Source organism: Microtus oregoni, unplaced genomic scaffold, assembly GCF_018167655.1.
Source record: "Microtus oregoni isolate MIOR12 unplaced genomic scaffold, Mior012 000000F_ref0000247, whole genome shotgun sequence".
In the NCBI taxonomy this organism is placed as follows: Eukaryota; Metazoa; Chordata; class Mammalia; order Rodentia; family Cricetidae; genus Microtus; species Microtus oregoni.
In genome coordinates this window covers 83,594,423-83,609,610 of record NW_024543059.1, presented here as the reverse complement: position 1 = coordinate 83,609,610, position 15,188 = coordinate 83,594,423, and the positions used below count along the sequence as shown (strand labels likewise).

The 15,188-nt window shown below is 37.1% G+C and overlaps 1 protein-coding gene across 1 annotated transcript in view; it reads left to right on the top strand.

The window, feature by feature from the left end:
- Dpyd (dihydropyrimidine dehydrogenase) overlaps window positions 1–15,188 on the top strand; it is a 755,789-nt gene that overhangs the window by 610,857 nt on the left and 129,744 nt on the right. The window contains exon 19 of the mRNA XM_041647856.1: window positions 189–331. Coding sequence (XP_041503790.1) covers window positions 189–331 — 143 coding nt within the window. The remainder of the gene's footprint in view (window positions 1–188; window positions 332–15,188) is intronic.

The following is a 15,188-nucleotide window of genomic DNA, read 5'->3' as shown; positions in this document are numbered from 1 at the left end:
GGCTTGAGTTGGTAGATACAATAATAGGACCCTGAGCCAGGTGCATGTTTATCTTGTTTAGTGGACGCTGGTTTCAGACAAGTCCAATCATTTCATAATTAGAACTACCTTTAATTCAGAAAATAAATAGATGGCAATGTGTTCCCATGTTAGAAAGTCTGACCACCAAGCTTCCTTGTCTTCTGCAGGAACTGCCATCAGACCTATTGCTTTGAGAGCTGTGACCGCCATTGCCCGTGCTTTGCCTGGGTTTCCTATTTTGGCCACAGGTGGAATTGACTCAGCAGAAAGTGGACTTCAGTTTCTTCACAGTGGTGCTTCAGTTCTCCAGGTAGGGTTTATGCTTTCTTTTTCAGTTCTCAATAAAAGCATATAATATGACAGATATGTGTGCTTTGGAAACCTCCAAAGAAAGAGTTAGCAAATGAACAAAATAGTGACATCCATTTTTTTTATTTGTTTTTTTTTTTGTTCCTTTCTTTATTCCTTCCTTCCATTCTTTCTTCCTTTCTTTATTTGAGAGTCTCCAAAAAATAATGTACTTTATTTCCTGTCCTACTAAGTCAGGGAATACTTTTTCTAGTATATTAGTCCACTTATCTGTCCTAAAATAAATGAGACCAAGTTCCAGATGCATATTATATGCTATCAGATGAGAAACAATTGCTGTGTAAAAATCTACATAAAGTGAGATATCTGTGGAGAAATGATGAACCAGCAAATGCAGCCAATCCAGTCTGATGAGAGTGCCTGGAGGGATGACTGCATTCATCTCCTAACTTCTTGATACACAGTGAAGTCTCTGACTTTATAACTTTCATGCTACAAAATACAAATCTGAGGAAATATCTTCCACTTCCTTTGCAAAGGGATTCCTAAAAGCACCCACATAGATAATACAAAATTTGTATTATCATTTCATCTTAGATTTTATTCTTTTCTGAGACTGGCCTTGAACTCACAATCCTCATGACATTTACTTTTAAAGTTAGGACATTGTGATTACCCCCATCACAACCATGGGACTTTACAAGTTCCACCCTGCCCCCAAACTTGCCTTTCCACCCCCTCCTCCTGTCCCCCTACAAACTCAATAGAACTATGAAGCACAGCCTGCTGCCACACAGAGAGGACTAAGAGGTGAGTGACCAGCTGCTCAGCAGGACACCTCATTCTCTAGGCCCTTCATACTGTGGCAAAACCCCGGGCCCGTCCCCCACCTGTCTCAGCATCTTTAGATAGCCAACAGGTAAGTTTCTTGCAAGTAGGCAGATCCAAAAGCCCTGAGACACAGATAGTGACAGCACAGAGCAGACAGAGAACAGATCCCAAGACACAGACAGCCACTGCAAGGATGGGACTAAGAGGCAAAGACACTGCTGACATTAATTGAAGGAAGAGATGGGTAGGCACCAATGCAAGAATTCATTCAACAACCTAAAAAGCAACATGGTAACACTAGAACCCATTGGTCATACAATAGGAAGACTTGATCATCCTAACACAGAAGAAGAAGAAGAAGAAGAAGAAGAAGAAGAAGAAGAAGAAGAAGAAGAAGAAGAAGACAATTTTAAATGTAACTTTATGAAGATGATGGAGATCTTTAAAGAGGAAATTAAAAACTCCCTTAAAGAAATGGAGAAAAAGATGAACAAAAACTTGGAAGAAATTAATAAATCTCTCAAAGAAACAGAAGAAAACCAAGAAAAAACAATCGAACTAGTGATGCAAACAGTTCAAGACTTCAAGTCTGAAACAGAGGAAATAAAGTTAATAAACTTAAAGAAAAGTTTAAGGCTGAAGGGGAAAGAATTGTTTACTCAGATCCTATTTCTTCAGGTTTGAAGTGGAAATGAAACTCTCTCAGCTGAAGGAAGATTAAGCAGATTAATGACCAGCGGACCTTAACTAGAGTGACTGATAAAAAATATGTAAGATGAAAATAGTTATGAAAGAGAGCAGTGATGGCAAGATGGCTCATAATGGTAGAGGCTCCATGTCAAGCTTCACAACTTGAGTTCGATCCCTGAGTCCCAAATGGTGTAAGGAAGAACCATCCTCAACAATTGTCCTCTGAGGTCCTCACAGATTGTGGCATGTACATGCATGCACACATACATACACATCCAGTGAATTAAATGTTTTAAGAATGCACTTTGGAGCATCAGAGAGAAAAGAGGGACATGCAATAGAGTCTTCAAAGAGAAGCCAGAAGAAATCACATATTTTGAACATATCTGGAATTTTGGCCTCAAAATATAAATTTTTAGCCACTCTTTTTTTGTCTTTATCTTGCTCCTTATTGTTTCTTCCTGTGAATTTTTCATCTTCACATGGCTGCCATGTCCTCACATTGGTCTACATGACAAAATGCCTTTTCAGCTCCTTTCTACAGAGTATGACTCACAAATTCAGGGCCTGTTGGCTTAGGTTTCCTGGAAAGGGACACTGTTGGGCTCACTGTGCCTCTTCACACCAGGTCATGGTCCAAATTATTGGTCACCCATGTATGTATTGCCGATGTGATGTAGACCCAAAGCATTTTGTATTAACTATGCTTGAGTGCTTGAGTTCTTTTCTGTCTTTAGAAAAACTCTGATCATAAGTACAGTGACTCACAGAATAAAAAAAAAGGGAAAAATTTTTACCCTTCAACTCTGGCAGGGAACAGCCTAAACTAGGTTCACAAAGATTTCTAGAACTTTGACTCCCAATAATTTTGTTAAAAATTGTGAAGTTCTACATATAGTGATTTACTGGCAGAAAATTATAGACTTGTGTACCAATCTTAACCATTAGCTGAACTCAGACTTCCATTCAGGCAGATAATATGTTTTAAAATGTTTAGCTAGAATTTGAAGAAAAAGATCAGTATTCAAATATTCTTTAGATGGTGATAAAATGAACAAACTTGAATTTGAAATTGGGCTGGGTGTTTCGGTTGGGTGGGAGTTGTTCTGCCTTTCTTCCATTGTAACTGAATTCCACTCCACTCCACTCCCCAATCCTGGGTTAATATAACCTCTCATTTTCTATATTTCTGAACTGCTGAATATTACTAGAGAAATTCAAGCAACTCTGCCAATTGGATTTAGTCCAAGTTCACAGTGTTTAATGTCAGCGTGGCCTTCAGCGCTAGTCAGAATCTGATTTTAGTTATCTTTTTCCTTTTTTAATTCTCTACAAGATTGTCTTTAGCAGGTCGCTTCAATCTTTTTGAGACATTCCCCCCTCTTCTTCATTGCATTCCCATTTCTTTGTCCTGGCTTATTTGCTCCTACTCCCCAACTCAGTCCCCTTCTATTCTATAGGTCTTGATTTCCCTTTTCTAATTATTTCTCCTCAAAAGTGAAGTATAGATTGGCAGGAAAGACACATACTCAAGCAGTAATTTCAAATTCTATTTATGCGTTTGGAAATTAAGACACACAATTTTGGAAAAATGTTTCCATTTCAAAACTGAAAAGCCAAATTTCTTTCCGCTGCTGAGTAAATGTGACAGAATATTCTGTCCTTCTTAACCAATATGTGTCACATAGGATTGTTCATCCAGTCACATATACAAAGTACCATACACACAAAAACAAATTCAATGTAAATTCAAGAAACGTTAAGGTCTGATACTGTGAAACCCCTAGACAGGAACAGGGGGAATCTCCTGGAACAATATGGGCTGTGACTAGTCTTATAACCATGCAGGGAAAACACAGCAGCAAAAACAAAAATAAACAAATGAAAGTGAGTCAGAACACTGTTCTTCTTCATATCAAAAGAAGAAAACAATATATGAAAATGTTGCCCATGAGTCATGAGACGTCTGGATTAGTGGATAAAATGCTTGCCGTGCAAACCTGAGGACCTTAGTTTGGGCCCCTAACACCAAATTTACTACCTAAAACTTGGTGACCAACAAGCCTAGCTGAATCTGTAAGCTCCAAGTTCACTGAGTGATGTTTTCTCAAAAAATTAGGTGAAAGTGAATTAATAAAACCCCTTGATGCTGATTTCCAGTGTCCATATTCACACACACACACACACTCATGAACACATACAACCACATACACCTTTGTATAGTACATAGATATACAGAAAGAAAAGTCTGCCTTTGTGTTGGGGAAATATTTACAGGCTACATGTTTTCTCGGGAGCAAATATCCAAAATATATAAGGAGCTTATTCAACTTTATAGAAAAGTTGGAAAACGTTAAGGGAGAGAAGGAGGAGTGGAAAGAGAAGGGGGAGAAGATAGACCCTGCTTTAAAATGGGCACAAACCTGAATAGATATTTCCCCAAAGATAGCACATCAATGTTCAGCAAGCATATGAAACTGTGTCCATACAGGAAATTATAGGGAAACTCAAATCCTCAGTAAGATATCCCTTCAAAACTACAGGGATAACTATTGATTAAAGTACAGAGATGATAGTGATAGCAAGAGTTCATGAGAATGCAGAGAAATGGAGATGTTTATACACTGTCGGAGTGTCAAGCTGCATAGCCACTGTAGAAAACAATATGAATGTTTCTCAATAACCTTAAAAACAGAACTTTCCTAGAATACTGTAATCTGTATATCAAAATATCCCCAAACTACAAATAAATAGAAGCATTTCCTTGCATAGATATATACATTTTGTATGGACAACCAATGTGACCATTAACTAATGAATGAGTAAAGAAATGTGAGTTCTTTCTCTCTCTCTCTCTCTCTCTCTCTCTCTCTCTCTCCCCCCCCCCCTCGTGTATTAGTGTACTTGCATTTGTGTGTGTGTGTGTGTGTATGTTTGTGCATGTGTGCATGCATGAATTGGCAGACTATTTAACCTCAGTAAAAAGCAGGCTCCATATTTTACAATACACGTCATCTTTGAGGATCATTAAACTAAATTTACTAAACACAAATTAAGTCGCTTCCTAGTATTCACTGTATGTCAAATCTAAAAAAAAAATGAAAGAGATACATACATGGGAGGATATGAAAGATAGAGTGACCACGGTACAATGAAGGGAGCTATAGTTTCTGGAGGACAAAGTTACATTTGCGTGGGATGAAGATCTAAAATACAGGTAAGGACTACAGTTTGTAATGCTGTATACTGAAAAATCTCTTTTAGAAAGGCTTGGGTTACTCTTTCACAGATAAAATAATAATAATTAATAGCAATAGAATACAAACTATAAAAACAATTTAAGAATGTAGATAGGAAACACACTGAGGATGACAGATTGTTTCTCAAGAAAAACTTTGGAGTGAAAATTCCTACTATAGCGGGATTCCCTATAGTATTCTGCCCTAGAAATAAGATTCAAAATCTATTCTGGGTTTATGTTCCTAGATAGCTACTCATACTTTGTCAACTCAACTGACTTCTAATTTGTTACAATAAATTTCAGTGTCTGAAATCTTTTGGCTATTTTTTTCATCTTATTTGATAGCCTTTCATTAGAATATGAAAATAAGAGCTATTAAGAGGCTAGATGAAAATTGTCACTAAGTTCCAGGTACTAAAATTTATAAATACCCCCTGGTTAAATTATATTCTCAAATTATTTGCAGTTTCTTTGGTGGGTTATATTTCAGTTATGGAGCTTGCTTTGGTTACCAATCAGCTATTTGTGAACAATTCAATAAAGTTAATTCTTCTTTAAAGGAGTTTGGAGAGAGTGTTTTAGTACATTATTGTTGACTTTTCTTTGTATTTCTGTCTATCTATCTGCCTATCTATCTACCTACCTGTCTATCTATATCTTCATCATCATAATAATCTATGTATGTATCCATGTATCTATCATCTATCTTTCTATGTCTCCTGTGTTTGTAGTACAGGGGATTGCTAGTGTCTTTTCACCCTCTCTCCACTTTCTTTCTGATGTAGTCTCTCACTAAACATATAGTTCACAGATTGCCTAGACAAGCTGTCCAGCATGCTCCTATGTTCCAGGGATCTCCTGTCCAGCATTGGGGTCACAGAGCACCTCCTCTGATATCTTGGGAACTGACATCAGTCATGTCTTCATGTTGTGCAGCAAGCACTTTACTTCCTCAGTCCTCTCCATAGTCTGGCTTTTCTTGATTTGGTCTTGGTCATGAGTCATGGATGATGTCTTCCTTATGAGTCCTAGATCCCCTTCCTCTGATCTAAGCACTGATCTGTAATTTCTGCTAAACTATTGTTCAGGACTTTGTATTTCAACCTAAGTTCAGTCTGTTGCTGCATTAAGTGATAGGAATCTTCATAAAATGCACACACTCCTCTATTGCATACAGATAGAGGATATGGAAACTTTGGACTTATGGAACTCATTGAAATGATATTGGCATTAGAGTTCAATCTTATAAGCACCTTCACTCAGGATATGGGAGAATCATCAGTTTACATGCATACAGTTCTGTCCTGTGCCTTTAGTGAGTTGGGATGAATGATTTTTACATTCTACCTTTGTGTGTATGTGGCTGTCACTGACATTAATAGAAATCCTGAAATACAGTAGAAGAGAGCTGGATATAGAAAGATCATCACAGGAGAGTTAGTTGTCCACTGGACTCAATAACTCAATCAAATTTTAATAATAATCACAGTCACTGTGATGCAGCTAAGTTAAGCTAAGTCGAATGATTTATTGTGGTTAGATTGTATATTATTTTATCAAAAGTACAGATGAAAGTTTAATTGGAACAGGATGATACTTTTGTTTCTACAGAGGTAAAGACAGAGTTTTACTTGTTCATAATGTACATGGAGACTTAACCATCCAGATTTTGTCTATGGGCACCATTGGGTTATTTATTTAAAAATCATGACATACAATGTTCCAAATTTTTATTCAGTACCTCTAAAGTATTTACTCAGTGATTCCATATATTTTCTTCTGTGGTCGGTCCCTTTAAGGCCAGAGTGTGCCAGATGAAGAATTGTCGGCACCAAAGTCATTTGTAAATGCCATCAGAGCAATTTCAAGTCACTAGTGGAGATAGGCACAATTTAATATCCATCATACAATTTCCTATTGTCTAACTTTAATGAGCATTAAACTTATAATTTAAGGAATAATATGCAAGTAGATGCTTAAAAAACAGAAGCTCTATATTCTTTCAGTAATATATAAGAAAAATATGGTCTTAGTATCCCATCCAATGAAGTTCTAATTACTGTGTCAATTATTACATTATTTTAAATGACTTTAATGGAAGGATGTTTTCAAGAGGCTGTAATTCTTAAAAAGCATCTTGATTCCAGGGCAACAAATGTTGTTTATAAGCAAAGGAAAGAAATTAAATGGAAACCCACTGGGCCTTTGAGTGTGTGCATATTCTCCACTTGACAGAAGGATTAGCATCTAGAGTCAATGGAAATTAGTGGAAATTAAATCTAATATTTTTGAAAGACAGTTTTACTATAGAAAAATAATATTGTCACAAGATGACTATTTTAGATTAGAAAATAATGGTGAGTTAGCTGCTGTGCCAATAGGTAGAGTGGCATGTAATTTCGATGGCCGTTGTCTTATAAATGTCACTTAGCTGGCTTTCCTATTGACCCTGACCCCAGAGCTTTATGTTTTCTGACCCTTTTTATATTAGATGTACAAATCACTATTTACTGCAAGTTTTATTTCTCAGTCTTCATACATTTGACCAAAGTTCTGAACAATTATTTATTTTCTGTTCAACTCCAAAGGTTAAAAATATATCACTGGAGTTTAAGTTCTCATATCCCACATGACTTGTGTAAACACTGTATTTTCTATTTTTTATTTTTTTTTTATTTCCAATTTGCGATTCACTTGAAATGTGCTGTGACTAGCCATTACTGAATTTTAATCATTTTATCATGGCTTATCCATCCAAATGTTTATGAGAAGCAGGCATTGGTAAGGGAAACAATTTGTTGAATATCACCACCAGTTTTGTACCTTAGGAATTAATTTTATACCCTATAAATAATATTAAAGACAGTTGACTGAAAAGTTGTTTTATGGATTGAACTAAAAAAAATTATTGTCTTCTTATTGTCAGGTTAGAAATTAACTTCAATAAAGATCTTGAAAGTCCATCTTAGGATATTATTCTGAGTAGTACCAACATATCAGGACATTCCTCTTAAAATGGCACACTCAAAAAAGAGGATGAGGACCAACTTCTCAGTGAAGCATTTAACTTTGTACTTTCGTGATTACTTGTTCATTTTGAGAACTTCATGCATAAGCAACACATCATCAATTCTGCTCCTCTTCTTCCCAACTCCTCCAGGGTCTCCCCTCTCACTCCCAAATTAGTGACCTCTTACTCTTTATTATTCTACAAATGCCACGTACATGTGTGTAGTCACATATATACAACCCACGTTTATTTAATGTTGCACACATGAACATCTGTCCAAAACTGACTACTTGAGACTGGGCAACCCACACAGGAGCTCAACTGCCTCTTCTTTCAGCAGCCTTCGACCACCTGAAGTTCTTCACCTAGAGTTGGAGTCGTGTGGAATTTTCCTCTGTCCCCATTGGCCCATCAACTGGGGTTGTCATTATGCCAGCCTGGTTCAGGCAACCACTACTGAGATTCCTTAGATGTGTTTTCTCTTTCACATCTATGGGACACTACCTACTAACAAATGTTCTGGTCCCCTGGCTCTGCTCCCTCTTCCATGGTTTCCCCTGATCCCTAGGAGTAAAATTGCATTGCAGTTGTATCCATTGGAGTTGGATATCTTATCTGTATCTCAACCTGTTTTGGGGTCTCTAATGGGCTTTATTTGTTGGAAAAAGAGCTTCTTTGGTGAGGGATTACAGCTATACTTATCGGTGGGTCTAAAGATAAGTGTTTAAATCATCTAGAAATTACATTGGTGTAATAAAATGACAATAGCATAGTTTTCCTCCAGGGTTTGGCATAGGCTGTTAGCTAGGTTTCTAGCACTATGCATGAACTTCCTCTACTTGGGTGGCCCTTAAGTCAAAATAGACAACTGTTGCTTTCCCCTAAGATAAAATGCCACTTTTGCACCATTCTAGCTGTATTTCTGCGCTAGTCATTCTTGATGTCTCGTAGGTATTCCATCTGGGTACCCCTACCAATTGCTGCTTTCAGTTGGCATCTTGTATAGCACCTTTTGATGCTCTGAGAGTCAATCCTTAGAAAGGAGTCTTTTCAGATCAGTTCCAGCTTGATCATTCCAAGTTCTGCGTCTGAAGTGTGTTGATGTGTTAGCAGCAATACAGATTTCACTTCAAGTGTTGAAAGACAGCCAGAGGTAAAGGCAACAGCCTATATTGTTCTCAAAGACTTGTATTTCTTTAAATAACAACTAGCGGTGAGATTTTTTATGTGAGGCGCTAGGGTTTTGTTAGGCAGTGCATGGCTCTTGGCGCTATTATACACCATGTGGCAGAAGTACATGTATATATGCACACATAAACATGTATATGTATTCTTAAGTAAACTTATAAAATAATGTTTCCCTATGGGTTTTTTCAAACTTTTTAAAGTGTTACTTATCTCACTTTCTTCCCTCTACCCTTTAATACCTTATATATTATTCATTTTTAATTGCTGGTTTTTATTCTTTAAGATTTTGATTCTTCTTTCTTCGAGGCCTATTAAAAGCTATCTTTACATTTGATTAGCTGTTTGTAAATATTTCTAGACTACCCCAAGGGGAAATACCTTCAAAAATGTGTGTTTATTAATACAAATCCTTTACTTATAGAGGAAACGCATTTCAAGTATGTATTATGCTAATGATAAAACATCATCATCTATATTCAATACAAAGAAAAACATTATTAAATATTCATCCCCAAACAGAGCAATACAGATTCCTCTCCTGAAGCATGGAATTTTATCATGTGCCTAATATATTTAAAATTTTCCCCAAGGTTTTAGATCAGAATAGATCTAAGTATTTCTTTTGCAACTGAGATGAAAATATACCACAAAAATGTACTTCATAATTGGCTCCTCCTGAATGCTTGCCTCCCTCCATAAGACTTTCTGATCAAGGCATTCAATTTGTACCCTGCCATTTTCTCTATATGCTGATGTAATCCCTTATTACTTTCCTTAATTACGTTTTTAGTGGTCCTGAATCATTAGCTCATTGTAAAAATGGAGCCCATAGGCTGTAGCTACTTTTCTCTGTGTTTACTCTTGTTATTCTAATGTATCAGCTGTGGTTAAACTGGTGACTTCTTAGAATGCACCTTTGCATATAGGAGAAGCAATTGTTCTTTGCACTAATAACAAACTAGGCCTCTAGTCTTTTATCTTGCTGTCCTACACACATCCATGCAATTCTGTTTACAGTAGGTCTCATATTTGGTCACCATGTCCACAATGTAGTCACAACAAATGAGACCCTCTGTAATTGCCCTCTGAAAAGCCCAGGTATTGTTTTTGGTGCCGTGCATCATGATTTAATTCATGTGTCCTTCTCTTCTGCCTCTTCTACCTTTCTTTCCTGTAAGTAAACTTCTTCCTGTCTTCTGAGACCATGGCTTGCATCAGCACTGGCAAATTCTCCTCTCTTTTCATATTAGAAAATCTAAGGATCAATTTACTTAATAGACATTTTGCAGATTTGAATATATGTAAAGTTTGAAAAGTAATGCAGAAGAGGGGAGAAAGAGATACAGTTAAAACACCACCACATCACAGGCCAATTATATCTTGAAACCAAAAACCATAGCAATACATCCAAGCTCGGACATCGGCTTTATAAGCACTGGCAATAGCTCTAGTTCATGAAGTCAAATTGAAACTGCACCGTCTGCTTCTTTGCCACTGTCTAACACATGAATTGATGTTTTGATTTTGGGTTTTATATCTTGTGAAATAATAATCTGAAAGTTCCATTCAAAAGTATATCGCCTCTAAGAGTTTTCAAATATTTCAGTTCATTCTGGCCTTTCAGACTCTTTTTTTTTAATTTATTAAAAATATCTGCCTCCTCCCATCCTTCCATTTCCCTCTCACTCCCCCACTCCCCCTCCCCCCACTCTCCAGTCCTAAGAGAAGTCAGGGTGCCCTGTGAGAAGTCCAAGGCCCTCCCACCTCCATCCAGGTCTAGGAAGGTGAGCATCCAGACTAGCCTCCCCAAAAGCCTTTCAGACTCTTCACAATGTTTGTGTGGCATTGTTATGTGTCTGGTGTGGCCACTTACATTGCAAAGAAAACAGGAGCTTCAAGTTTCACTCTTCTTTCTTAATGTCTGGCCTCATCATTTTTCCCCTCTGGATAAATCCTCACTCACTATTATTATTTAACCTACAAACCTTAGTTTATTCGTCTATAAAACAGAAGAGTATCTTTCTCATTTGGATGCTAGCAGGGAAAATGGATTTTTAATATGTTAAATAACGAATCCTTGTTCCCTGAATGTCTTTCTCCAGCTCCAGCCACCTGGTCCCATCAAACCTCTCATTATCCAGCAATGATTGGCATGTCAGGGAGTCTTCCGTACTCTGGTCCAGCTTTCAGTTTAGTTGTAAAATGAATATCCAACTCTGATTGTTTCTGCCTCTAATTAATTATAAACTCCTGGAGAAAAAAGAGGGGGAGAGGGAGTACCAGACTTATGCAATTCTAGTCATGCAGCTGACATTTATTAAAGGTTTTTCTTGGTGCCAATGATAATGATTTACCATGGAATTTAAAAAAATGAAATAACTTGGGGGCAGGATTTATTTTACAGTATTAATTGCACCTCCTGCTAGAAACAGAAATGATAGTAAAATGTGAAAAGCCTTGTAAGCCTAAAAACACTGTTTAGAGACCTTCACCGGAAACCACAATAATGGCTTACATATATTTTAGAAATCAGAATATGTATAAATTTAAGTGTTTTTTAAAGGAGTTAAGGGAATTGCTATCAAAATATCTCTGTGTTTTCATTGATTTCTAACCCATAGTTCAGAGGCCAGGCTTATTCATATGATCTTATGACATTAGTCTACAGTAAGCATGGAATCAGGCTCTATATTAATATACATGTCCTTGAACACATAGAAAAATAATTAGAATTTGAATTTTTGATACAGTGCTAGTAAGATGGCCTGGTGAATAAAGGTACCTGTTGCTGGGCATCAAGACCTGGGATACATTCCTAAAACAACCGAAGCAGAAGGAAAGAACCCACTTGTAGTGATGTTTCGTTTGTGTTTTAACAAATAAAGTTTGCCTTAAGCTCAGACTGCAGAGGTAAGCCATCAGATGCCAGGGAGTGGTGGCACACATTTTTAATTCCAGGATTTGGGAGATAGAAGCAGAGGGATCTCTGTTAGTTCAAGCCTACCCTGGGCTACAGAAGATTGAATCTATCAAAAAGAGAAAAAGAATTCAAGCAAAGGTGATTCAGCATTTGGGATCCCACGCCTTTAATGCCAGCACTAGGGAGGTGGAGACAGGAGTGATAATGGCTGGACGGAGACAGAACTAGAAGGCAGTGTGTCTGATCCAGTCAGTCTGAAGCAGTCTGAGGAGCAGTTCAGTCTAGGCAGTTAGTCTGAGAATGCAGTCTGAGGACTGGATTACCCTTTTGGCCTGAGCTTTGGTAGAGGTGAGAACTCTCTAGTGGCTGACCGTTCTGCTTCTCAGATCTCTCAGCTTTCACCCCCTAATATCAGACTCTGAATTTTAATTATTAAGACCAACTTGAATTCGTGCTACACCAACTGCTTCAAATTGTACTTTGGTGCTAACATGTGTGGCATGTGCATACACACATGTTAAAACAAACATTTGACACAACATAAGGAAATATGAATATAAATCAGTAGTAATATTCCATGAAGATATGTATAGATATTGACTGTATGAGATTTTTGCATCTTCTTCCATACCTAGCTTTTTGTTTCTAAAACAAACATTTATACATGTGTTTAAATTTTATTCTTAGAGGGAAATCTTATCATACAAGTTTTCAAGGTGACACACTTTTAAAGGAAATTTTCAAATGTTTTGCTGCAGGCTTCTCAACAAACTGCAATTTTGTATAAAGGACCAAATGTATTTTCAGTATATCTAAGTAAAATACAATCATTCAAAAGCATAGCAGTCTAGAGATAGGAATCGGTGCATCATATATGAGGATTACACATCAACTTGCAGTTCAGTGGGTTTCCAAAAATACTTTTTGAGACAGAGACATGAATTTTTATGGCTTCTAATTACAAGTTAGAAATGATCTCACTCTGGGACGTTAAGAAAAGAAAAATTCGTATGTGAAAGAAAATGCATTGTGGAAAAAATAATAAAAGGAGAAACACACACATAAGGACAAAACCCCCCAAATCTCAAGGAAATAAAAATTACTTACCGGAGGTCCCAATTATTCCATTGTAGATCAATAGAGTACGGTTAATGCATTACTAGAAAAGCATTAATTTGCAGTCACCCCAGGTGTTCTGATCCCCTGTTCTGTCCATCGACATAAAAAAGCTTCTGGTTAAAGAGTCTGCCGTCATCATTTTAAATAGAGCCACAGGAAAGGAAAAACATGGATCATTTTCAGTCATACGTATCTAGACCACATAAAGTGGGAACCTTTTTACGTTTATTTCTAAATAGTCATGATAACACGTAATGAACCTGTGCAAAAACATGTTCTTTGTAGGCAGAACAGTTTTGCTAGAAACTGTGTGGTAGAGGGTAAAATGGTGCAAAACATCATTAAAGTGCCTTGAATCGAGTCCAAAGTGAGGCCTAACCTTCAGTCGTCTTTATAAATGGAAAGAAGTGTTTTTCTTCAGAGAGATCAATTCATTTAAGAGTGTTTGAAATGCTTCATTTTGAACACACAACTTGAATGGCCTGGGAGGTCAAAACTAATGCCATGTTTTCCTGAGAGAGTAGGATCTCTGCTACCTAGATACATGATCTGATCATAAACTGGCTTGCAAAGACTCATGTAGTTCATTCCAGAGTCAGTTACTCACACAATGAACTTAATATTTCAATTTCCAAATAGCAACAGGAAGCCTCTAACCACTCCTCCTTGCCCATGGAAACTTCAGCACAAATGAAGATGCATCAGATTGCTTAGATTTCAATTTGAGCTCTGCTGCCCATCAGCTATATGAATTTGGTCTCATTATACATGAAAATATTTTCTACTTAATTTTGTTTTAATATGGAAATAGTCTCATATTACGGATGTCATGCTTAAATATGGTCACATATAGCACTTGTCAGACAAAACATGGAATAAAATAAGGCTACCGGCAGATGTCAGGCAGAAGAGACACCACCGTCCTTACCCATCAGTAGTCTTATACACTGACACGGAATTTTAAACTAAAATTTACAGTCCTCCATTCTAACTTTGCAGTGCCATATGCCAGCTTATTTTCATACAACAGAGAACCTAAAGAGAAAGTAAAATGTAATTGTGTTGACTAGGAATAATAACCATTGAATAAGAAGTGAGAAAAAGTAGAAATGAGAGAGGGAAATGGGATTGACATAGGTCGTTTATAGCAGAGATACTATAGCCTGTCTCCTTGTTTCCAAAGTCAGAGTCAAGTGAACACAACACCTTAGGACAACCATTGTGGAGAAATTGGGAGAAAATATTTTTGGCACATCATTTTTTTTTTCTGTCTGAATTTCATGCTTCTGGGGGACCAACTTTCCCATCCTTCTAGATCTTATCTTGTGGTCAAAGGCCATTCATACCTTAAGACATGGACATGGAGTCTCCCAGCTCAAAATACCACTGCTACTACACTTGTGGACTCAAGACCCTAATTGAGAAGCCATCATGATAAATAGCTTATAACAGTACAAGAAATCTCTGTCTCATGTTTTAAGGGACCTACTTCTATATATATTTTCCTCTACTAAGCAAAATAAATCCCTACTGTTTGCATAAGAGCAAATAACATCAGGAATAGAGATAACCGCATTCCCCACAAATAATTGAATAATACATTCATAAAACTGTGGGTGGTTACATTGGAAAATGGAAATGGCATCCACTATTCTAATGATATTTTTGCCATACCATAACCTAGGCTTAATTCATACCCTTAATGAGATTCCAAAGGTGAAGAAGATGGGTGGTACCAAGTAAAATGTGGTTTGCTCTTGGGAGATTCAGATGGACCCTCCACAATTGTAACCAGGAGAGATTAAGAAGCAGTGACTTAAGCATAGAAACATGATCACGGCTTGCTCCAAGATTCCCAC